Source organism: Eleutherodactylus coqui, chromosome 5 (assembly GCF_035609145.1).
Source record: "Eleutherodactylus coqui strain aEleCoq1 chromosome 5, aEleCoq1.hap1, whole genome shotgun sequence".
NCBI lineage: Eukaryota > Metazoa > Chordata > Amphibia > Anura > Eleutherodactylidae > Eleutherodactylus > Eleutherodactylus coqui.
Genome location: NC_089841.1, coordinates 219,667,732 through 219,693,773, shown reverse-complemented (window position 1 = coordinate 219,693,773; position 26,042 = coordinate 219,667,732). Strand labels below are relative to the sequence as shown.

The window sequence follows — 26,042 nt, the reverse complement described above, 5'->3', positions numbered from 1 at the left end:
TGCTCTCAGGTGGTCTACAGCGCAGCCCCCTCCTCACAGCTGCGGCCACTCAGCGGCCTTTTCTCAGCCGGCTGTACCGCCGCTCCCGATTGGCTGCGGCGAGCGCTGCGGTGGGCGGGGCGGTAGCGGGGAAGTGTTTGCTGCTGCACCTCACTGCTTCCGGTACACGGTAGCCCCCCTAGTCCGCGGCGGTGCTGCTGCTGCCCGGTACCGGCTCCGCACTGGAGGGATGAATGAGAGCGGGACGTGTCAGCGGCTCCGGGATGGCGGAGGTCACCGTGTCACCATTCCAGGAGGGCGGGGGGACGGCGGGCAGCGGAGTGACAGCTGCCGGGGTATGTGAGGAAGGCTCGGTGCCTGGAGAGGTGGACAGCGGCGGGCAGGATGGGCTGGAGCCGGGCCCCCCTGCGCCGACCATGTCCCTGCTGCAGATGGAGGAGAAGTTCTCGTCGGGCCAGTACCGCGCAATCGGGGACTTCGTGTCCGACTTCAGGACGATGCTGGAGGGCTGCTACCAGCTGCACGGCGCCGACCACTGGCTGTCCAAGCAGGCCCAGAAGCTGGAGGTCATGCTGGAGCAGAAGCTGGCGCTGCTGTCCCGGTGAGTACCAGATGGGGGCGCCACACTACCCTCACAGCTGTCCCAGTGAGCACAGGGGGGTAGAAGGGGCATGCTGTTTTGGCTACATTCACACAGGTGAGTGATATTGGGCTGAGAACCACACAGATATCACACCTGCCCATATGTGATATTTTTCTTCATGATGATATAAACTCTCGTGGATTACAAACCGCCAGCTTTCTGTGACATTACGATCCTCACGGGCGCAGAAGGGTCACGAGTGTTCCCCTGGGGGACAGGGGACGGGGCATGTGAACGCAGTGTCTCGAGGTCCCTGTTGGAACACACACACACACACACACTTTCCTCCCAGCGATACGGCTAGTGGTGTTGATGTGCCGGCGGCCGCAGGATGTAGTCAGATGGGCAATTGAAAAGGTGGAATCCACACCACAAAATATGCTGAAACCTTTGGGTATTTGCACACCACTTTTGAAGCTCCTCTGTCTCTTTCCTGCTGCTTTCACTTCTTGCTTTGGCTAAAAAAAACAAAAAAAACCCTTGAAGCGTGGGTTTTATTTCTCCACATGTGTAAGTGAGGTCTTCTTAACCCAACTCACCAGTAGTATTAGGGTGACCTAACACAGGTTGGGTTATGGACTGGTTCGGGCCAGAAGTGGATGGTTCCACGGCAGGAATTTCCAGAAAGGTGGATTCTGCCCATTCACAGGGCTAAAATGTCACGTTCAAACTGGGCGCGCGGAATCCGTAACCGTGACCTTCCCACGGGCTGTGAACAAACAGACCACCAGTGCACACAAAAGGGTGGTAACAAATGAAGACAGACCCCAGGGTAACACCGTCCCTATAAACCCTTCACCCAGGGAAAGGACCTGCCTACACGCAGATAACCCGCCCTAACAAGGGTGAACCTGACCATGTATCTTGGCCACTAGCAAAACCCAACGTGGGATAGAAAAAAAAAACACAAAAAACAAGATATAAACAATATAGCAACTGGAGCACTTAGCTTTGTGAAGCATCAGGCAAACAGGAGATCCAGCACCAACCAGACCTCGACCACAGTCAGAGGAAGACTGAACATAAACAGCAAGGAGCCAAGTACCCGGCTAAATAGTCCTTCCCAAATTACCCACAGGTGAGACCAAGACAGTCTCCCCTAAAACCACTCCCACCAGAGTCAGAAGATGGAGAGCAACAAATACCAAACCTGAACCAGATTACTAGAAAGCAACAGATCCCAGAACGGCCGCAACACTAGATCCACGTGGGGATCGGCAGCTGAGCCACGGATTTCCAGTGCTGTTTTTAGAAGCAGAATCTGAGTTGGATTCCATCTTGTGCGCATACCCCAAGTCCTTCCTTCATATTGGCCATAGCTTTACATCCACGTCTGTCTCTGGCGCACAAAACTGGGTGAACCCACCCTTAGGGTGCATTCAGATGACCGTATATCGGCCGGGTATTCATGCCGGCCGATATACGGCGTCTCTCTCTGCAGGGGTAGGAGGCTGGAAGAGTCGGGAGCAGTGCTCTTAGCTCCCGCCCCCTCTCTGCCTCCTCTTCACCCCTCTGCACTATTTGCAATGAAAGGAGGCTGGATGGGGGCGGGGCTAAGTTTCGGTAATTGGCTCCGCCCCTGTCCTGCTTCTCATTGAAAATGAGCCGAGCCGATATACGTTGTCCTCGTGTGCGGGGGGGGGGGGGGGGATGGAAGAGCCAGGAGCAGGAACTGAGCTCCCACCCCCTCTCTGCCTCCTCTCCGCCCCTCTGCACTATTTGCAATGGGGAGAGGTGGGATGGGGGCGGGGCTAATTCTCGGAACTTAGCCCCCACCCCGCCCCTCCTCTTCCCATTGCAAATAGTGCAGAGGGGCGGAGAGGGGGACGGGAACTCAGTTCCTTCTCCTGACTCTTCCATCCTCCCCACCTGCACACGAGGACAACGTATATCGGCTCGGCGTAAAAACCGAGCCGATATACGTTCGTGTGACTTCACCCTTATAGAGGTGTTAGGCTAATGTTTTGTTAATCTCCCCGAACAGTAGGGAGTGCTATTAACCACTTAAGGACCAAGCACAGTAAATTTACAGGAATGTAACAGCCAAGGACCCAGAGGAGAAGGCAGAATCTCCAGCTTTAATGGAAAAGTGTGGGTCTGGGAGGAAGGAAGACAATATAAATGACCTTCACCTCATCGGGGACATAGATATTTAAAAAAATACTGAATAAAATAAAACCTAAAGAAAATGACCTACTGGCAATGTCAACCAAAATCGGCGTCACATGTGCCCTATAATCGGGGACTATACAAGTTATATATTGAAATGTCCTAAACAAAAACAAAAAAAGTACCCATTCCTGTACAATATTTGAGTGTAAATTTTTTAATAAAAAAAAAAAACTTAATTTGAAAGGAACTTTTAAAAAAAAGCTTTTTACCCCTGAAAAAAAAGGTGAAAAAAAAAAAAGATATAAAAAAATTTTCCAACATGTCACAGGAGAAAAAATGTCGGTAGCTGGTGTTTATATAGATGTATGCCAAGTCGTTGCTGAAACCAACCAGTGCTGGAGTGCCAGCGGCTACAACAAGCCAGTATTGGTTATTTTTTATTGTAGCACATTCCCCATTACAGTCAATGGGGTCCATTCGGCACTATTTGGTTCCATCCTGAGATGGAGCCGTTCGGTCGCAGAACCCCAAGTTACCTACACATTAGTATATTGTTGTTTTCTGTATTTTAGCAACCTGAAAGATGCTGCAGCGGTAACCTCTAAGAGGTATGAAAGACCCGAGGAAGACACAGGAGGCACTTCAACGAGGAGGAGATCATCGGCAAGAAACTTGGCCAATGCAAACAGTGGAGCTATGGAATCCGTCATGGTGCAGGTCCTTAAACAAGCAGAGTTTTTAAGAGCAAAGGAAGAAAAGAGGTAAAGAAGCTGCACTAACTTGTGGCTGTAAACAAGGTGTCTGAAGGGGCTTCCTGGGAGGTGACAGTAGTCGGCCCCCCACAGATTAGATATTGAGGACCTAAACTAAGGGTGCTTCCACATGGGACGACTGTCAAACAGGAGCCATAGTCATTCAGTGAATGGAGGCGGAGCTTGCAGGAGATCTCTTCCGGCCGCCCGACTCTATTCATTGTGAACAGGCAGTTCAAAGATGACTAACTCCTGTTTACACGGAGGGAGAAGTCGCTCATTATTCACTAAAAGGAAGCGACTGGTGACTCCTGAGGGGTTTCTTGCTCGGTTCTCAGTCGGGTCCCACTTCTATATGGGACGACTGTCGGTGAAAATGGCTAATTTGTGCAATTTTTAGTTCCAAAAGCCTTTATTTGATTTTTTTTTTATATAACTTTATACATTGAAAAGCTGAATAATATCTTTAGAAATAAGTTGTGGAACTGAAGGCTTTTGTCAAACAAACATTTAGACGAAGAAACGTGAAACGTAACAAAAGGATTTCCACTCATTATTAGAGTGCGATGAAATAGATCTTATGTATCATTTAGGTGTTGCTGATGAGACCGCCTGATGTGTCTCAAGGAGGTTTCTCCAATGAAGTCAGAAGTCATGGCATATTCGGGATGTTTAGATAGTCAGATCATGGTTGCCAAGTCTTGAATAAACCCTCCATACGGTCGTCCCTCACAGATCATCAATTTGGAAATTCTAGCTATGACAGGGTTCAGATTAACCCTTTCCAATCCACTGTCTGTCCTCTGAAGACATTATGATTTAGGGCTGTACAGCTCCGATGCTGGAAGATGTCCATCGGGGTTCTCTTACTGTATATTGCCGGCCTCTCTGCTGTCTGAGCCTATCCAACGTGTCACCTCATGCAGTACTGGCTTTAGCCAGCATATAGCGCTGTTGTGTAACGGCAGAAAAAGAGTAAGCCCCCTAGGAAAACCAGGATACAAATTGAATTGGAAAGGGTTAAGGGAGGGCTTCAACCATTGGGATGCTTTATAAATCCTGGCCACCATATAAATTCAATTGGGAGAGTTTGTGGTGTTGATTGTTAAACCCGGTTGGCTTCTCTGCCAGCAGGCAAACCGAGGGGGTAAGAGGGAATGTCTTGCCCAGGACTCTTGACACCAGACTGACTACCAGTCTCCATAGAGATCTCGCCGATGGGCATGTCCATTGGGTATGCTAAATGGTACCCAACGCCCCTCATCCTCTAAAACCATTAGGGGAGAACTTGTGCACCATTGTGTAAAAGCACCCTAAGAGAGGCTATTGGTGTTACAGTCTCTGCACATCCATTTATACATCACATTACTATTGACCTAAGCAAAAATTAAAAACAGAATTTTTTTTCTCTCTGTCTAATGAAAGAAAAGGTAATCAATATTAAAGGAGTTTTCCAGCTTTTAAAAATCGATGACCTATTAGACTAAATATTTTTAGGCCTGTTTACTATATATTGCATTATTTCCCCTTGACTAAAATACTTCTTAAAGAGGAATCCGAGTTTTTATTATTTTTTATTTTTTTTTATTATTCCTGCTCCTCATGGCCAAAGATACAAATGGACGCTATAATCCCCTCCTATCTGCAGTGTATGTCCATTGCTGCAGCTCATTTCACTGCACAGAGTCTCTTTTTATAGGCCGCAGGCGGCCTGTATACGGGACAGTGCAGTCCGCAGGCGGCCTGTATACGGGACAGTGCAGTCCGCAGGCGGCCTGTATACGGGACAGTGCAGGCCGCAGGCGGCCTGTATACGGGACAGTGCAGGCCGCAGGCGGCCTGTATACGGGACAGTGCAGGCCGCAGGCGGCCTGTATACGGGACAGTGCAGGCCGCAGGCGGCCTGTATACGGGACAGTGCAGGCCGCAGGCGGCCTGTATACGGGACAGTGCAGGCCGCAGGCGGCCTGTATACGGGACAGTGCAGGCCGCAGGCGGCCTGTATACGGGACAGTGCAGGCCGCAGGCGGCCTGTATACGGGACAGTGCAGGCCGCAGGCGGCCTGTATACGGGTCAGTGCAGGCCGCAGGCGGCCGGTATACGGGTCAGTGCAGGCCGCAGGCGGCCGGTATACGGGACTTAACAGGCCACAACATAACAGCATGTAAAAAAACAAACACTGAAAGAGTTTAAAAACCTTCTGAATACATTGCAAGTAGCGATTCCCTGCGGTATTATTCAAAGTGTGTCCTCATGCCATGTGTCATCAGACACTAGCAAATACACACCCTAGTTTGTTTTTTTTATTCATATAGAACCTTCTGTATAATTGTCACACAGTGGTTACCTCTAAAAACATAGTGTGTATGTATGTATGTATGTATGTATGTGTATGTATGTATGTAAGTATATATATAATCTTAGGCTAGGGCTACACTGCCTTATTGCCATGCTACATTGCAACCTAAGTGATTGCGGTTGCGTTGCGGCGTGCCAGTTACCTTGACCACCATTTGACAATCACAAGAAATCCTAACATGCTGGATTTCTTGTGAATGTTGGGTTTCGGCAATTTGCCAAGCGATCCCATTCACTTCCATTAGGTTACACCGCAGCATGGCAATACCATGATCTGTAGCCACATAGTGTGCCACTGACAGTCGCTGAGCAGGCCGACTTTGATTCTGCTTTCCATTTTGTATAAGTGACAGAATTTACTTTTTTCTATGCAAGGTTACATGTTAAAGTTTTTACGTACTTATGGTAATTTCTTTCTCCGTCATTAGAATTAAGGAACAAGAGAAGAAAGAAGCAGAGGAAGCCAACCAGAAGGAAATGGATGAGTGGGATAGAAGTCTTCTGTCTCTTGCAGCCCCTTCAACAATGGAGACCATGTGGGAAATGCCGGCCATCGGTCACTTTCTTTGCTTAGCACAGCAAATTCTAAACCTGCCTGAAGTCGTGTTTTATGAATTGGAGCGGTGTTTATTGATGCCTCAGTGTAATCTCTTCTTGGCAAAGATAATGACTTCGTTATTGAGTCCTCCGCATCGCAGACCAACTTTACACCGGCGCCCGAACCTCCCCTACAGCGCCTGGGAAGCTGCACTTAGGCAAAAGGTCCAGCAGTGGTATACCGTTATAGGTCAAGCAGAGAATCCCGACCGCTGCGCCGAGAAGCTCGGACTTTGCTCTCAGTTTTTTAAAGTTCTTGGTGAAGTCAATCCACTTGAACAAAAAACATTTCACGAGTTAACATTTTACCAAAAAGTTTGGTTATTGAAAGGACTTTGTGACTTTGTATACGAAACCCAAAACGAAGTCCAAGACGCCGTACTTGGACAACCAATCCACGAATGTAGAGAAGTGATTCTAGGTTATGACTCCCAGGAAAACGCCTACATTCACTTTCCCCAGTTTTGTGGTGCGGATGTGAGAGTGTACAAACAGAGACCCTTTAAAGCCCCCGAATTTCCGATCCCATCCGTCAAAATTAAAAGAACTCCACGGGCAAAATTGAGTAGGTCCAAATACTCCAAAAAAAGGAATGGGACTTTTAAAAATCTCAAGAAGGTGCCGTCTTCAACCTCTTCAAGTAATCCAGAGAAATACTGTAACTTTAAGGAAGAAAGTTCTGCAAACTGTCAAGCGGACGACTGCAATAGCTTCTCCAACGATGACCCCAAGCCAGATTGCGGGCATGAAGACCATAACTGTAATAGGACTGTCTCCTGCAAAGAAAATGTAGAAAAGCCTATTAGTCCTGGGGAGCTTGTGGGATACGGAGAACCTCTGAGTCCAGGGGAGATTAGAATTCTTGAGAATGTAGATAAGTTTGGGGAAGCAACCTTACTGAAAGCGGACACTAGCCCCTTGAAAGAGAATGCACTTAAAACGTATCAAGCCCATATGAATGGCAACCATACTGACAACACTGAGGTCATTTGCCACAGGGTAGCAATGGACATTATCTTAGACCATCCTTTACTAAACCATAAAAAGCTGGAGCTCAATAGCATGCGAGCTAAGAAGAAGAAGAAAAAGAAAAAAATAAAGAACCTACTAACTGAAAACGTACAGGGTAAATGTGAAAATCTCCAAACGCATACATTCAAGGCTTTTAAGTCCGAAATCCATAGTAAATTGTATCTCAACAAAAAGCAAGCCAAGCACAAGAAGCACAGATCTGGTGAGTACTATGTGATGTGCAGTACGGCGTTACATCAACGTTAAGATTTTTTGGTCAAGAAATCCTTAGGCCTCATGTCCGCTGGGAAATTCGGGCCCGCGCGGATTCTCCATGCAGAATCCCGCGGCGGGTCCCTCCTTTCCTGCAGACATGAGGCCTGAAAATAAAATTTACTTACCTGTACGGACGCTGTGGATCTGCCCTCTGTCGCGGCCGGATCTTCTTTCTTCGGCCCGGCGGATGTGCTCAGCACGCCGGCAGCGTGCCACGCGCATGCGCCATGCGCTCCTTTTCATTCAACTCCTGCTCAGCTGCGGGTGTGCCGCGGATACGGACGTCTTCCATAGGCTTCAATGGAAGCCTGTGGGAGCCATCCGTGCGGGAAACCCACAGAAAATGGAGCATGCTGCGGGTGATTTCCCGCATGTGCGATCCGCGCAGCAGGGAAAAATGACATCCACAGGTATTTACTTACCTGCGGGTGTCCAATGCATCCCTATGGGCGCGGATCACGTGTGCGGGACACCCGTGCGGATTATGAAATCAGCATTACCTAGTGGACATGAGACCTTAGAATGTCGCTTGCAACAAAAAAACGCTTGGATGGGAGGAATTCGGTCCTGATCTTGTCTTTCCCGCTGGCTCCACGGCGTCTCTTATTTCCACAAGCATGCTCAGCTGATATTAAAGAGTCATTAATACCGATGGGATCTTATTATCAGCATCAGCACATTTGGTTTCTGAGTTTTGATGGCCGTATGCTTAAAGGGCGACTCCAGTGTGTTTTATTATTTTTTTTAATTCATTCATTATGCAGCTATCCCCCCTGCATATATAATTGGGTTAGTGTTCCTTTCATTTATTTCTGTTTGAAACTCCTGGCCTCAGTGTGATCTCCACTCTGACCAGCTCAGATCTATTTGGGGGTTATGGATTTACTTTCTAGTCAGATTCTCCGTCTGTGTGTTGGTGTTAGAAGGATCTACCACTGAAACTGCTTACAGGAGGATGCAGGCACAGTTATGAATGATAATGCAGTTCCTGTCATGCAGTTATAATAAAGGAGATCACAGCTCATCCTCCTGACTGTACACTGATGGGTCTGTAGCTTATTTAGGTGACCATAGAAGGTAATGAGAATTAAACTGCCTCCCCAGCATTAGAATGGTACAGCCTTAGCTTATGCCGTGATAATGCATCATGGGATTCATGTGAAACTGAAAGTACAACATTTTAGTATTAAAATGGTGTCTGATAAGCATCAGACTGGGGGGGGGGGGCTGCGCTGTGTGCTACAAAGTGACTGGAATACACAGAGAAGAAATCCAGAGTGTTACAGACAATCAGGGAAGGGGGCAGGAATAGAAAAATGTGTTTTTTCTCTGGAGTGGCCCTTTAAAGAGAATCTATTACCATGTTGGTGAGATGACTGCTGTAAAGTTTTCTCTACAGATCAGGAAATGACAGACTAGTATTAGGCTCTGTGGTCAGTGTGAAAAATGCAGGTTTTAAATAATACAGGTTGGAACGAAAATATTTTTTAAAAATTACTAAAACCTCTTAAATCTATTTACCACCTATATAAAAGGTCATTTTCTGATGACACGTTCCCTTAGATTGTTTCACTCCCCTGCAGTTGGCTGGCACACTGTCCAGGCTCTCTCTGCTAATGAAGCATCTAGAATTCCACTGTAGTATTCCCCTGGGGTACATTACATGCAGACCTGGGTCAGTTCCTGGTGTACAGTGGGGGAGTGAAAGTGAGTTCAGAGATAATAATAATTACATTGTTGGAACCTGTGTCTCATCAGCTATCCAAACATTAGGCTGCCTGTAGTATTCTGCTCTAAGTGCAAGCAGCTCACTGCTGATTGCAGATTGGTACCTGAACTAAAGTCCAAGTGCCGCTCGACAATTAGAAGGGATTAGAGGGGATCACCGCAGTGTGTTTGGGTACCCTTATGGCAATTTAGGGTTGTTTTTCATGGTGACCTACTCTCTTTAATGCATTAGATGGAACGGGTAAAGATATATTCATTGGCATTGCCAATAATCTGATACATTGGCGTCTCCAGAAGGTTCATACCGCAACATTATTTAATAGAAATGTAGTAAACCTTAGAGTTTATTGTCATTTTCAACAATTCTTATTTATCATATTAGATTTACCGTTTTAGAATGGTCCCTCAATGTGCAGCATTACCAGTAATTGGCTCTCAGATGATCCTTGTATATGGAAAATATTGTATGTTGAAACCATAACTCTATGGAAAACTGGTAATTGGCTTTGAAGCCTCCCAAATGTCAACCAGAAGTAATAGAAAATGAAGCTTAAAGAAGATTAATCAGATAACGAATACTGATAAAGAACGTCCTTACATATGAAAGCCAGAAAGAGCTGCTGGAAGTCACTTCCTACATTGAGGACAGGGCACTGCAATACTAATACACTGCAATACTAATACAGTAGTGCACCGCAATAGTAATACGGAGCCGCTCTCACCTGGGGTACATAGTAGTTTTATTAGGCAGACCTAGTTTTAAGCCAGACTTGCTGCTCATTTATGCCTTTGGTTAGAAGAGTCTCTATGGTTTCTTATAAAGCTATTCTTGTTTTCTGGAAGGAAATAAACCTGTATCTAAGAAAATGGTGATCAAGAAGAGGAAAATCTCTGCAGCGTCTCCTGATTTCCAGGTAAATCACTTTCCTGAATTTGCACATTTTGATTTTCTTTAAAAATACGGTTGAGATGAGGGACAAAAGATGAAATTATATCCACTGACTATGTGGAATCATGAAGTCTTTACGCACCTAATGTGTAACAGACATTTGGTCATGCGGCTGGCCAGAACATTCAATCTGATATTGGGGCAGATTTATGAAACGGTCAAAGGGCATGTTTACACATAGAGGAAATGCAGCGGGAAATTCCACTGCAAAATCTGCAGCATTTCTGCAAAAGTCCTGGGTGCAGAAGTTGACTAGTAGTCGGCTGCATTCCTGATTTCAGCTGCCACAGCGTTCCCCACTCGCCTCTAAGTTTGTCGTGCTGTCGGCACTTCCGGCACCAAGCGGCCTCTAGCGAGTTAAACACCACCGCTCTGGTGATACTACAGATTTTGCTGCATTTCTGCTACGTGTAAATATACCCTAAAAGAAAAACTGTCTGTCGCCCCTAGCAACCAATCACAGCGCAACTTTCATTTTACCAGAGCAGAATAAAAGTTGCGCTGAGATTGGTTGTTATGGGCCATAAGACCGATTTCCTTTTAGACAGTTTAATGAATCCGCCCGATGTCTCGCTCCGTTGTGTCATCATTCTCTTTAGATATTTCGCTCTGTAAACTACAGCTAAAATAGGATTTATTTTTCCTTGCATGGATCAGAATTTAATTAAAGGGGTTATCCCATCTTATCAAGTTATCCCCTATACACTCAATAGGGGGTAACGTACTGATCAGTGGCGGTCCAACCAGAGACCCTCACTCATCCTGAGATATGAAAGTTATTCTTTAATCTCTATGTTAAATTTCTGAGATTTTGTAGTTCTTATAATGGTCACTAGGTGGCAGCACAAGAGACATATCTCGATTTGTAAACGAAGCTTGCTCTGTATCTACTATCTATGTACTCCCTGTTTAGGTGGTGCTGGCATAATCTGCAGCACTGTTGGGAGAACGTATTCAGGTAGGTTCCTGGTGTTCCAGTCAAAAGACACAGAATGGCCACTTTATTAGAGACCCTCATCTAGTAGTTTGTTAGACCTCTTTTAGGCCTTGAGAGCAGCTGTTCCTGCATACATTCTACTAGATGTTGGTATCGTTCTGCAGTAATATATTGGCCAGTGTGGGTAGGATGGCTTCTTATCTGGATTCCTCTGGTCAGGCATGGTGTTTCCACTACTCAGTGTTTGCACTTTTACCCTTGCTTTTCTCTTTCTCTTCGAGGTCTTTCACACGGCATCAACGTTTTTACATTTGCCCGCCGGCGACGTAAAAACGCGTGAACAGGCGCTCAAATCGAATATACGCTGAGACCGCAATGCCATCGGGTGGGGGAAGGCAGTTTAGCTCTGCTAAGCCGTCCACCCCCACCTCCCTTTCCTCCCCCTCGCCGTCTCCTGCCAAGGGGAGAAGGCTGGCCAGGGCGGGAGCTAGTGTGCTAAGCTCCCGTCCCCTCTCCACCCCTTTTCGGCAGCCAGCAATGGGAGGGGGCAGGATGAAGTGAGAGCTTACCAACTAACTACGCCCCCGTTCTGATGCTCCCATTGCAAACAGCCGGCGAGAGGAGGCGAGAAGGGGGAGGAAGTTTAGCAGTCACTCTGCAAAACCTTCTCCCACCTCCTTTCCCCAGCAGCTGTCATAGGCTCCCATAGGAGTGCATGGCAACGGCCGGATTCCGGCCAGGAAATATGGTTCCAGGACTATCTTTGATGCCGGCCCGGTGTTTTTACGCCGCAAGAATACGCCCGTCTGATCTGATGCATTGGAATCCAATGCATCAGATGGTAGCGTATATTGGCTGGCCGTAAAAACAGCGGCCAATATACGCCCGTGTGAATCAAGCCTAAGGCTCCTTTCTCGTTCATTCTCATACAGGCAGATTCATCGTTGACCCCTTCACTTCGCATCCAGGGTTTCAGATTCGCCATGTGAAACACTGAACAAAAACTGTTTAAACGGAACGACAAGTGAACGAGACGCAATTTTATTTTTTACTGCATAAACTGAACGACGACGGAGAAGCCAATGATTCTTGTCCGATCGTCGCTGGTCGGCGTTTAGACTGAACCTTTATCTGACACTTTCGTCCATTTCAATGATAACACCGTGCAAAAAAATTTTAAAAAAATGTTCATAAATGAAAGTAATTGATGTGTTTCTGTAAAAGTAAAACCTGCTGATTACACTGGTAAAATGGAATAATAGCAGCAGTCTCATTTTTCAGGTTATTTAACCCCTTAGTGACCAAGCCTTTTTTTTTTTCGTTTTAAAAACTCGTAGCTTCTTTATTTATCCATCGATGTCGCTGTATGAGGGCTTGTTTTTTTGCGGGACGAGTTGTCTTTACGACGGTTCTATTTATTGTGCCATATAATGTACTGAAAATTTTTTAAAAAGTTTTAAGTGGAGTCAAATAGGAGGAAAAAAAACAACATTCCGCCATCCTTCGGTGCGCCTTGTTTCTACTGCCCATAAACTGCAACAAAAATGAGCTGATAACTTTATTTTATGGGTCAGTACGATTACTACGATACCAAACTTTAGTTACCAAAATGTTGTTTGGGTTTTTTTGTTTTTGTTTTTTTGCTGTACTACCCTTTTTTTTTTTTTCAAAGACTTTCATTTTTATCTAATTATTTTCTGCCGCCATCTTCTGCGCACAATAACTTTTTAGATTTTTTTTTTTTTTAATTTATTTAATTTTTTCTGTACACATAGTTGTGCAAGGGCTCATTTTTTGTGGGACGTCCTGTAGTTTGCGTTGGTACCATTTTGGAATAATACGACTTTTTGATCGGTCTTTATTGCATTTTTTTCTTGGAAATGGAATGACCAAAAAAGCGCATTCCTGGCGTTCTCTATTTAAATTTTTTTTTTTTTCAGACGACATTCACTGTGTGAGGTAAATAATGCATTACTTTGATAGATCGGACTTCTACGGACGCAGCGATACTAAACATGTATTTTTTTGTAAAAACACAGCTCATTAATTACAACTTACTGGTGGATGATCTGCAGTGTTTACACCACGTGGAAACATACCCTATAGGTTACATAAACCTACCCTTATAGTGTTCAGCCAGCACATGGTATGTAATAGTGATTGTGAAATAGTTGCGCAATCACATTTGTTCTTTTTATTAAGCAAGGTTAATGGCGAGCCGACTGCATTAATTGTATAGGCAGATTTCCAAAAAAAACAATACAACGGCAATAGGATTACATTATTCCCCATAATTGGAAAACCTTACGTGGCAGAAAAAAACGGATATCATATTTGAATTCAGCGCACTAAAGTTACTATAAGCCGCTTATCGGCTACAAAAATTGTGTTGCACGGTGTAATCATGCCGTCTAGATGCACCTTTAGAGAGCAGCGGCGTATAAACTGCTGGTCTGCAGTCATAGCCCCTTCCATATTAAGGGACATTGGCAAGTTGTTCATTTAGACACGATAGTTGGAGCGCCAGCGTTGTATTGGGCTACGATCCATCTGCTTGATTGTGCCCCACCTGTTTATCAGAATAACTTCTTACATCCTCCCTTGACCCCTGTCATCAATGAGTTCTTTTCATTCACAGGAACTCCTCGGGGCTCATTCACACGCCCGTATCCGTAAAACACGGAGGAGATCCCGCAGCATTTTGCTGGCCTGTGTGAGCTGACAGACTGCGTATGGCAGCGAGGGCACTGTGAATGACCGTAAATGTCGCTCACACGGTCATTCGCAGTGTGACTTTGTCTTTTTTCTTAAAATTCTGTTTCATAGCAGGGTTGCATATGAATTGCCCGTATGCAATGTATTGTGTGTGGACAGTGTTTGCATACATGCCCATACAGAAGTATAGGGCTCGCGCTGCGTGGAACACCGATAAATAGAGCATGCTGCAGGCTTTTTTTTTTGCGTGTACCTACACACAGTGTTTACACACAAATGTGAACAGATCAATGAAAGTCCATTTACTTTCATGGACTCCAATCCCTGCGTGTCACGTGGCCGTAATACGTGCCAAAATCACGGTCGTGTGAATGAGCCCTTACACTGGATGTTTATGTCACACTATTCTCTCCCTACAGTTGTACGAGAGAAAACCCTACTAGGTTGGCGGTTAGCCCCAGCTAGTCTCGCACCGATGACCCATTGTAATGGGGTCGCTAATTTGCATACAGGGACGCTCCGGTCGTGTAAGAGCCAGTGTTCCTAATAAAGTGGCCATTAGGTGTATTTTCGCTATCTGAAGAAAACTCGTTCTCTAGGGCAGTGTTCCCCAACTCCAGTCCTCGGGGACCGCCAACAGGTCATGTTTTCAGGATTTCCTCAGTATTACACAGGTGATGTAATTATTGTCGGTGTGTCAGACATTGCCACAGGTGTTCTTACCATAGGATATCCTGAAAACATGACCTGTTGGGGGTCCCTGAGGACTGGAGTTGGGGACCCCCTGCTTTAGGGTCAGTTTAACGGAAAGCCAATTAAGCTACTATTAGAATGTTTTTATAGTGTCGCACAAAATCACAGACCCCTGGGTAAGAGAGCAAAACCAGTAGCCGTTGTGTAGCAAACGTTTGGTTATATGCTTTCATTTGAATTTCAGCTGGTCTGCACCAATCTTCATGAACTCAGGGAACTGATTAAGAAAATAGCGGGAGAGCTGAAATGTATGGAAAACAACAAAAAGAAATCGGTAAGGTTGACTTCTTAATATTTATCCCCTGGGGGCCCGCAGTTCTGCTCATCCATTATATGAGTTCAGTTATGGATGGATATAGAATTCTTAGAGCTTGAGAATTGAATTATTTCTAGGACTCCAGATGGCGACCAAAAATTTGCAAATGGCAACAAGCATTTTCAATCTTATTGCCATTTGCAATCAATTAGCAACTTTAAGAGGGAAGGGGGATCTTCTTTAAGAGGGGGCATACAGTGAGTGCAAAGAAGGATAAATCAGAAGGGAGATGCGGGGCATTGCCAACAGGAAGTTTTGTTTTTTTTTGTTTTTTTTTTAAATTTTATGTGGTTCCTACATTTTTCGGTTTAGGCGTCAATGGCCCTGGATTATTATTTTTTCATTCTGGAGCGCTGGATTTCCTCATAATGAGAGATATTACAATGAGGATTTATTTTTTAGAACAAGTAATCTAAGGTATTCATGTTTTAGGGGAAGCGGCACTTCCGAAGACAAGGTGTGAAAGAGCTTCACAGCACTTTGACGCGACTGCTAAACGAGCTGCTGCCATGGGAACCGAAGCTACTGAAAGCTTTTCAGAAAAACAGGTAATATTGCGCTGCCATCAGTATTTCACGTCCCGTTACCTTTTCTTTGTTTTAAACTAAAAAAAAAATGAACCTGACTATCCTGAAAACGTGACTAGAAAAAGGCGCCTGACTTCCCTCCGTCCAGCAGGGTGTAAGTGAAATGTACTACGATATACAACTGTAATTTAACACACACAACTTGTTCATGCCATACGCAGAGAATAAAACCCATCATTGGGTTCGTACACCTTCCCTGTTTTTGCGTGCGCATTTCTCACGCACGCAAAAATATAGCGCATGCTCTTTTTTTTTTTTTTTTTTGTGCATTTGCAGAGCAGAGGTGCGTATAGAAGTCTATGGGAGATGCACAATACACTGCGCAATTCCGCTGAAAAGGAACACTGTTGGACCTCTCTAGGCTAAATAGCCTTTGCACTCGGGGTGGGGTTGTGTTTGCATATGAACAAGCCCTGCTTGCACAAAAAAGTACTGTACAATGTCCAGACACACGCAAATGAACCTCGTTCATAGCGCAAATCTGTTTCACATTTGCGTATACACACGTGTGAAGGGGCCCCCGGACTTCTTTCATATCGGCGTTTTATATTCAGTTTTTAAAAACAGAAAAAAGTTAATTTTTTTAATAAAGTTCACTTTTTTTAAGCTGTAATGGTAACTACAAATGTACAATAGACACACTTTATAATAAACTAGCTTACCCGTTGCGCGTTGCTGCAACCAATCACAGCGCAGCTTTCATGTGACCTGAGCAGTATAAGAAATGGCAACCAATCACAGCGCAGCTTTCATGTTACCTCAGCAGTATAAGAAAGAGCAACCAATGACAGCACAGCTTTCATGTAACCTCTGTAGTATATAAGATATAACAACCAATCACAGAGCAGCTTTCATGTAACCTCAGTAGTATAACATATAACAACCAATAACAGCGCAGCTTTCATGTTACCTCAGCAGTTTAGAAAGTAACAACCAATCACAGCGCAGCTTTCATTATACCTCAGCAGTATAAGAAATGGCAACCAATCACAGCGCAGCTTTCATGTAACCTCAGTAGTATAAGATATAACAACCAATCACAGTGCAGCTTTCATGTTACCTCAGCAGTATAATATATAACAACCAATCACAGCGCAGCTTTCATGTTACCTCAGCAGTATAAGAAATGGCAACCAATCACAGCACAGCTTTCATGTTACCTCAGCAGTATTAAAGAGCAACCAATCACAGCACAGCTTTTACGTTCCCTCAGCAGTATTATATATAACAACCAATCACAGCGCAGCTTTCATGCTACCTCAGCAGTTTAGAAAGTAACAACCAATCACAGCGCAGCTTTCATGTTAACTTAGCAGTATAAGAAATGGCAACCAATCACAGCGCAGCTTTCATATGAGTTACCTCAGCGGTATAATATATAGCAACCAATCACAGCACAGCTTTCATGTGAACTGAGCAGTATAAGAAATAACCAATCACAGCGCAGCTTTCATTATACCTCAGCTGTAAAAGAAATAACAACCAATCACAGCGCAGCTTTCATTATACCTCAGCCGTATAAGAAGTAACAACCAATCACAGCGCAGCTTTCATTATACCTCAGCCGTATAAGAAGTAACAACCAATCACAGCGCAGCTTTTATTATACCTCACCCGTATAAGAAGTAACAACCAATCACAGCGCAGCTTTCATTATACCTCACCCGTATAAGAAGTAACAACCAATCACAGCGCAGCTTTCATTATATCTCAGCCATATAAGAAATAACAACCAATCACAGCGCAGCTTTCATTATACCTCAGCCGTATAAGAAGTAACAACCAATCACAGCGCAGCTTTCATGTTACCTCAGCCGTATAAGGAATAGCAACCGCAATTGTTTTGCAAACCGTTTGGCGGATGCATCATTTTGTAGTTGAGCACGCCTCCCGTTGCTCGTCTGTTTCTGAAGCTCGTAATGCCTTTTTCTTTCGTGCTTGAGATGGAAATCGATTGGTCAGTCTAGGTCTGGGGGGCATAACTGTTGACGACGCTCGCACGCGCGCCCCCTATCGTAGGATAGTTGTACTATGCCAGTAATCTTCCCAGGAGTGTACTCAGCAACTTCCCAAGTTTCATGGGGATCGGATGAATGGTGTAGTAATGCATAAAGGACAGACAGACAGACACGCAGACAGACATTCATTTTTATATATACAGATAAGTGCATTTTCCCCATCATAAAACTGAATGTAAATGAAATACTTAATACAAATTTCCTAATGACACAAAAACAAGACCTCCTCCAGCTGTATCTGCATTAATGAGAATGGTTCTGAAGATTGGAACCGCTAAGTGATGCCAGTAGTACGGGCATGAGAGTATTGTGGTCCACATGTAAACAAAGACTGGTTGGGTCACTGGGACGGAGATCTGTTTGTGTCTTTTTGTTTCTTTTTTCTTTCCTTTTTTTTTCAGTGTTTTATCATAGTAGTTGCTTTTGTTTTCTTTATCAGAATTGTCCCTTTAGCGCTCATGTCCACGGCTGGGTCAGACTCCACCTGTAGCAGAATCAGACCCAGCGCCCCTATACTCACCTGTCCGGCGTGCATGTGCAGTGCAGGGCATGACGCTCAGTCGCTGGACTGTGACGCCGATTCCCGCGATACTTCCACTGTGAGCACTGCGGAAGTATCGCGGGACGGACAACTTTCATTGACAGCAATGGAAGCCATCCGTGAGTTTTCCTGCACAGAATAGAATATGCTGCAGTTGTCCCTGTGTGCAGAAAATCGCAGTTGCTTTCCGCTCGTGGGCAGGGGAGAATCATTTAACATAGCGTGTCTATAGAGGACATTGCTGCAGAATTTGGGGCGGGTGTCTGGCCACAATTTCCGCAGCGATAATCCATCCGTGGGAATTAGCCCTCAAGGCCAGGGCTGCCCTGGGGCTTGATATATTGCTACTGGCTTTAATTACTGAGCTATAACTGCAGTCTAAAGGAATGGGTAGCCAAGAGCAGGGAGATGTCACCAAGGACCGTGGTATGCAGTCCCTGGTCACATGACCACCGTTATCCAATGAATAACGGCAATCATGTAATGTAAAAAAAAGTTTTAAACATTTAACCTCTTAGTGACTGCCCCATTGCCTTTTTACGTCCTAGCTAAGTGGGCTTTAATCCTCAGGAACGTAAAAACATGTATCCCCTGAGGATGAAAGCCACGTGGGCTGTGGATGTAACGGCTCCATGCTGTCGCTTCCCGGAGGTAGCTGACAACTTGAAGCTGTCATGGGGGCCGCGGGAAGCGCCCTTCCCCAGTCATGCAATCGCTGCTATCCATTGGATAGCACCGATCGCATTACAGTAAATTAAAAGTTTAAAAAAGTAAGTTTTAGCTCCCCTCACGTATCGCATCCTTGAGGGGGGCTGAAACTTCCCACCCCCATCCTCCGCGATGATCTGGTCTGTAATGGACCCTCCAGTGTCTTCTGCGCCTAAGTGAAAATGGCGACATATGCGCAGATGACCAGATCAGCACGGGACATTTGAAAACTCCTGCTTACCGACAACTGAAGGTAGACAGGAAGGAGGAGATGTCACCGGGGGCCGTGGTGACCAGTTTCCGAGAACGTAATTGCCACTATCCAATGGACAATGGCGATCACGGAAAAAAATACTCACCCCCATCCTCCGCGATGTCCCACAGTGATATGCTCCTTCCAGGACCTTACGTTGCCTTCTGCGCATGCGTGCCCGACAGAAACGTCGGGCGTGTGCACAGAAGGACTCGTGACCCCGGGAAATTTTAAAATCCCTCTGCTCCCGGCCAGCGTGTGCAGCCTCGAGCCAGAGCGATATCACCAGGGACCCCGATATGCAGTTCCCGGTCACAGGATCACTGTTATCCAATGGATAACAGTGATCGTGTAAAGAAAAAAAAAAGTGTGGAAAAAAAAAAAAATTGGTTAGATTTGTCTCCTGTCATAGATCATATCTGTTAGGAAGGATGAAATTACGTACTCCAGGTTCTGCACACGCACACATCGCCAAAATGGCGGACTCACGTACAACAGTAACAGATTGCACGAGTGATTTAAAATTGCATGGGTGATTCAAACGTAGCTGAAAGCCTGGAGATTTCACGGGGTGCCACGGTATGCTTTCCCTGGTGACGTGAGCGCTGCTATCCAATGGATAATGGCAATCACATAAAAGTAAAAAAAACTTGAAAAATTTCACCTCTTGTCACGGATGCGATTCATGAGGAGAGGTGAAATTACTTACCAAAGGCCTCCAGCGATGTCCCCCGACGGGATTTTTATCCATGGACCTATCCCCAACTTCGGCGCATGGGTCCGTTGGCAAAATGGCAGACGCAAGAGCGGAAACCGGAGAGGGCCCTGAAAATTTAAAATCTCCTGTCTACTAAAGGTAGCCTGGAGCAGGGACTCGGGGCCGCAGTGAGCGGTTCCTGGTCACGTGATTACCATTATCCAACGGATAATGGCGATCACGTAAAAGTTAAATACAGTTGAATTTCTATGCTCCTTTCGGTTTGGACCCTGCTGTGCAGCCAGACACAAGATTAGGGGCGCAATGGGCATATTTCTGAACACAAAACAAACAGGGGTACAGTCTTCATTCATATGTGTGCTGTACATTTTTTTTTATAAATGATATAATTGCCCAAAAAAATGAAAATCATAATTTTTTTTTTCTTTTGCTTTGCTTAGTCATTCAAAATTGTGGGGTCAAAATACACAGTACACCGCTAGATGAATTTATTAAGAGGTCTAGTTTTCAAAATGGGGTCATTTGTGGGGGTTCTCTGTCATTTTGGCCGCTCAAGGGTTCAGCAAATGGGCAATGGGGCCTAAAACGCCTTCATACAGAATGTCTGTTCTGAAAGCCATTGATTTGTTCCTTTCGGTTTGGGCCCCGTTTCACATACGGATACAAGATTAGGGCCACAATGGGTATGTTTCTGAACGCAGGACAAACAGGGGTATCCATTTTGGGGTGTAAATCCTCATTTTCATGTGCATTATAGAAAAAACTCGTTGGGGGTTCTATCGCCGATCCAGCTGAAATTTCCAGAAGAAAAAGCGCTACACGCTCTTCCGTCCAAAACCCGACTAGCTGGGTGGAGAGCGGGCGGACCCCCTTATAGTCAATGATATCCACCCAGCGCTGTTCGGTTCCGTCCAGAGATGGAACAGTTTGGCCTTAGGGGATTCCCCTTTCCTGTTCCCCGAATGACGTAGGAAAGTAGAACGCCGGGTGCAGGTTTGAAACCACCCTTACCCGATTCAGGATTTACAGTTTATAAGTACATTTATCAAACATTTAATTGAAATTCTATTTACACTGCTAAGGTCCTTGTTAAAGATGAGCGAGCACGCTCGTTTAAGGCTGATGCTCGAGAGAGAATCAGTCTTTTCGAATAACTGATTACTCAGCCAAGCGACATGTGGGGGTAGGGGGGAGAGTGAGAGAAATTTCTCCCTCTCCCCCGCCGCCCCCTCAGCCTTAAACGAGCATGTTCGCTCCTCTCTAGTCATTGTCTATAAATCTGGATTTATAGGAATCGGCAGCCAAATTCTGTAAGAAACACAAACATTTTGTGCAGAAATTGAGAGTTCATGTCGTTCATTTCTTGTCCTTTCTGTCTTTACGCAGGACACGCCTTAGAAAGGATTACGATGATTTCCTAAAACTGACAAATTCAGAAAATCTCACTAGGGAATCAAATAATCGTGGAGAATGTGAGGCTAACAGATCAACTAATTCGGTTTGTAGAAAGTTGGTTCCTTGTCGACAAGAAATGCTGGAAAAAACCTCTCCTGGTAAGACTTCAGAATTTTCCTTTCACTCTGTTAGGCCGGGCTCATGCGAACGTATCTGGCTGCGAGATATACGCACAGCACACGGCTAGTACACAATGACAGTGCTGTGTCCATACGATTCCCAAAACCTGAAGACCTCCATGAAGAGCGTGCACACCCAAAGGATAATTACAGTCCTTCTTTATTGAAGGATATATATATATAGGCATAACTTTAAAAAAAATACTTAAAAACCTTACAAAACATTGGGTAAATCCTAACTTAAATGGTTTCACAAGGGCTTATGCCAGTAATGTGGGGAAAAACTATAGCGGGATCACACAAGCCCCCTCTATGAAAGTCACGGAAACGGCCAAGCAATCTGGCTTGCTGCTTTCCATAAGTTCAATGTAATTGAGCTGTTCAAATATACAGCATACTTGCCCTCTCACTGGGTCTCCTCTTCTTAATGGTAGCCATTGGCTGACTTGTATTGCAGAATGATGGTCAGAGAAACCCCATCCATTCTCTTATTAGATGGGGGAGCTAAATATGTACCCACGGATATACATTTTTTTTTGGCAGTATACCTCTTAAGTATGAATATGATAAAATGATAGTTAATTCTTAGTCTATATCCCTGATAATCTAAAATAGAGTGGTTTGTATCCATTTTTTTATGTCTGTTATTTGTTTTTACAGAAAAACTAGTGGCATCGGAAGAGGGAACGTGTGGAAAGAACAAGATGGCTAGGCAAGATTACTTCGCAAAAGAATTGCCAGGAAGAAGCTGTAAGCGCCTGAACAGACATTTCGGTTATACAGATAATGAAGAATCAGACACTTTCCCACAAAAGAGAATAAAACTAAGCACTGCCTCAAGTTCTTCCTCGGAAGACCTGGTCCACGTAAAATGCTTAGAAGGCCAGCGGCAAACCGTTCCGAATGTTGCAGAGAGAAGGGGCAATCTCCTATGCGCTTCACCATTGGATAGTCTTAAAGGGAACAAGCCTATACAGGCTTTACTAGCAACAAATCTTGGGAATAAAGTGACCTTAACGAGCCATCTTCCACAGTCTGTTAGCAAACCCGTTTCTGAAAACACCGTCCCTGCAGTGCCATCTGCATTGCCTTGTCAGACTTCTTTAAAAACTCCATTACAGATGATTTACAAACTCCCAGATGGGCATTGTGTCCCTATTCTACAGAACTCCCCGGTGAAGATTCAGGTACAACCTGTAATAGAAACAAAGCCACGGGACAAACTAATGCAACAGGTTCTGCTTCTGCCGAAAAATCTGATCCTCCAACAAAACGATGAAAAACTACCAAGAGATGATAACCATCACGCCCAGCTCGATGTATCGGGCAAAATCCTCATGCCCAATGTTTCACCGCGCATTTCTTCTCTAAGTTACATCAATGCAGAAAAAACGGCACAACTCGTCACCACTTTTAACAAGAGTACCGTACATTCCACGACATGTTCAACTCTTGTTTCCCAACCACCCGTAACCACATTTGCTTGTAGCAATGTGCTATCGGCGTGTGAAACAAGTAAAAGTAGCGCTCCCATTTTGACAGCTCATTTGCCAACGTCGGTGGTGCCATCTGCTATACCAACACCAGTTCATTCAGACTTTGGAAGCGTCGCATCGAATACAGGCAGGACAGTTACTGCTAGCCACATGGTAAATGTATCCAGCGCACAACAAACAGATATATCTGAAGCAAAACAGGAATTAAAAACTGTATGTATTAGAGACTCCCAGTCAATTCTTGTAAGGACTAGGGGTGGCAATACTGGGCTGGTGAAAGTACAACCAAGCCAAGAGCAAGTTACTCCAGTAACAAACTCTATATTTACTTTTAGCCCACAACTTAACTCCTTTTTAGTTTCAAGATCTAAAACTTCTGCTTCTCCCAACCTTACTTCACTAATTCCAACTCCCGGCCTGCAGGCTTCTTCATCCGTGTCTGGTGCTAGAAACCTTCTGACAGATATGAACACTAAGGCTACACAAGTCCAGTATCCTAGTTCAAGGATATGTAGAACTACCGAAAAGTCTATGCTGTCTTCTAATGTCACCACTGTTCATCCAGATAGGCCTATAATTTCCCAGGCTATGACAAATATTGCTGGAAATCTTGTAAATATTCCTTCTTGCATTAGTACCGCACAGGGTGGTAGTACTATAAGCAAAACTATGGACTTAAAGCAAACAGAAAGTACTATTTCTCTTGTTCAGCCTGACACTACCACCCCTTCAAAGGGCGATTTGCTAAGTGGATCCTCCCTCCATAAGGTTGTACTTATTACACCCCCTCCCATTCTCCCGTCTACAAATGCTCCAAAGATAAGTATGTTAACAACATCGGCAGTAACACCCCAAAAATTTGTTTTTATCAATACTCAAGTTCCAACTAGTTCTCCAAGCACAAATGTTGCACTACAAACCTCAAAACCAGCTACTTCCACTATTATTGGCAAAGCTTATGTCAAGCCTGCTGAGTCTTCGCAAATTATCTTACTACCTTCCACCATGACTTCACCAATAAAAACAAGTTCTGCATCTATTGTGTCTCAAGTTAAGGATGTAAAGATTGGTTTAACCATCGGACAGACTATTGTCAATTCCACTAGCGGTTTAAAAAATGCTCTACCTATTAATATTTTACAAAATACATTGGGGAAAGGAAATGAAAATAATCCTAAAGACTTTGCAATTTCCGGTATAGAGAATTTTAACTTAAAAGGGCAAAATGGACAAATCACAAGTTCAAACACTGTACATACTGTACCTATTACAAGGGCATCTACGGCATGTACTGCCATGGCAAGAGCAAAGCCAATCTCAACTCAGTCTAACGGAAACGACCTTTTAAAGAGTTTGCCAACTTTTTCAAAAAGTTTGTGCCCTTCAAATGGAGGGAATACTGTAGCTTTATCAACTGTGAAAACCGGGCATCTTTCGTCGTCCGTCTTACTGTCCACTACACAAATGACTGGATATGTAAAGGATACATTACCATCTTTGCAGATACCTGTAACAACCGGTTGTCTTGTAGAGGGTTCACACGTAAAAACTATGGCAGCTGCATATCAGCCAGTAAATAAGGAACTGATGGAAAAGACTCAACACGTCTCAGAAAAGTTTCCCAAAATGTTCTCAACAAATGCCGCAAAGGCACCGGCGGCGGTGACTTCTCCTTTAATGCATATGTTATGTAAATCCTGTTCTGTGGACAGTTATCAAACTCTGCCGCCATTTTCATCCACTACTATTACCCAATTAAAGCCACAGTTGAATGACTCCTGTACCCATCAGAAACTGGTTATTAATACTAGCACACCATTGGCACCTGGAACTCAGATTACTATTAATGGCACACGGCTAATTGTTCCTCCTCAAGGACTTGGAGCAGGAAGTCATGTTCTACTCCTATCAACAAATACTAAACAAGGACTTTCTTTAGTTAACAGTAATGTGCAAACATGCCAGAATTCTCTCCTGAATAGCACCACAGTACAACATCCTTCTGTAAAGCAAAACGTGACGCCAGTACCAACTTTAGGACAACCCTTTAAAACTATGACTTCTGTTGCCGCTTCTAAAATTTTACCTGCTGCGCAGAGTACAACTCAGTATTTAAATGTGGCCTCTAAAGTTGGGCCTGCACTTCCCGTAACTTCAGTTGAAAGGATTTCAACATGTCCTGCTTTAACCACTGTTCCTCAACCTCAGATTATTCCATGCATGCCACAGGGCATGCTACAGAATAATGTAATGCAATTACCTAAAAGTGTACCAGTCAAGGAACAGGTTATTTTAACCGTGGGCAACTCCTCTAACAATCCAGTACCTGCTTCAGAGAGCAAGATGGCAGAAGACCATGCCCTATTTGTATATCAGTCTTCAGCAACAGAAAAGCAGCACACTGTAGCATCCTAAACGAGAATAAAATATATGAAGAATTTGTAGTTTTTGTGGCACTTAATTCATGTTGAACTGCCAGCTCTGTTAGATGTTCCACGCGCTCTTTTAATGAGTACAGTTTACATGGTTAACTTACATTTACTAGTTTTTTCATTTTCCTTTTCTCTTGGTTCACATTAGTGTAGCAGAATGTTAAATCTGCTTTGAGTGAATGATTCACTATGATCTGCCAGTATAGTTTGCCATTCATAGTCTAGCTATTTGCACTTCTATTTGAATATATTTGCATTTATCTAGAACAGTATTTGGTCTTTCTACATTTGTAAAAAAAAAACTTTAAAAAAAAATCATTTTTTATGGGAGTGTCACGAATATTTATGTATTCAGAAGATCGTAGGCTAAAATGTAAAATTGTACATAATTCTTTACCCTTAACATTCTTTACTAAATATTCTGTATAAAGAACATTTGTCTTATTTATGTTTTTGTTTACATAATGTAATATAGTTTTTTAAGTATTTTAGTATTTTTCAAAACTGTGTACTGTTTAGCATTAATGCAGACTGTTCTGCATGTAGAAAATAAAAGTCATGCAATGA

At 44.3% G+C, this 26,042-nt stretch overlaps 1 protein-coding gene across 1 annotated transcript; it reads left to right on the top strand.

The window, feature by feature from the left end:
• Nucleotides 1-155: 155 nt before the first annotated feature.
• On the top strand, nucleotides 156-26,042 carry BRD10 (bromodomain containing 10). Its single transcript, XM_066604252.1, has 8 exons — nucleotides 156-601; nucleotides 3,328-3,516; nucleotides 6,295-7,697; nucleotides 10,322-10,392; nucleotides 15,017-15,106; nucleotides 15,581-15,696; nucleotides 21,360-21,526; nucleotides 22,208-26,042. The coding sequence occupies exons 1-8, from the start codon at nucleotides 234-236 to the stop codon at nucleotides 25,456-25,458; spliced, it is 5,655 nt and encodes a 1,884-aa protein (XP_066460349.1). The 5' UTR covers nucleotides 156-233; the 3' UTR covers nucleotides 25,459-26,042.

Bases quoted from the DNA above. Each gene is read 5' to 3' on its own strand.
- BRD10 (XM_066604252.1), top strand. From the start codon at position 234: ATGAGAGCGGGACGTGTCAGCGGCTCCGGGATGGCGGAGGTCACCGTG. The intron at 10,393-15,016 runs GTAAATCACTTT...TTTGAATTTCAG, and splicing joins CAGCGTCTCCTGATTTCCAG to CTGGTCTGCACCAATCTTCA. The intron at 15,107-15,580 runs GTAAGGTTGACT...TTCATGTTTTAG, and splicing joins AAAACAACAAAAAGAAATCG to GGGAAGCGGCACTTCCGAAG.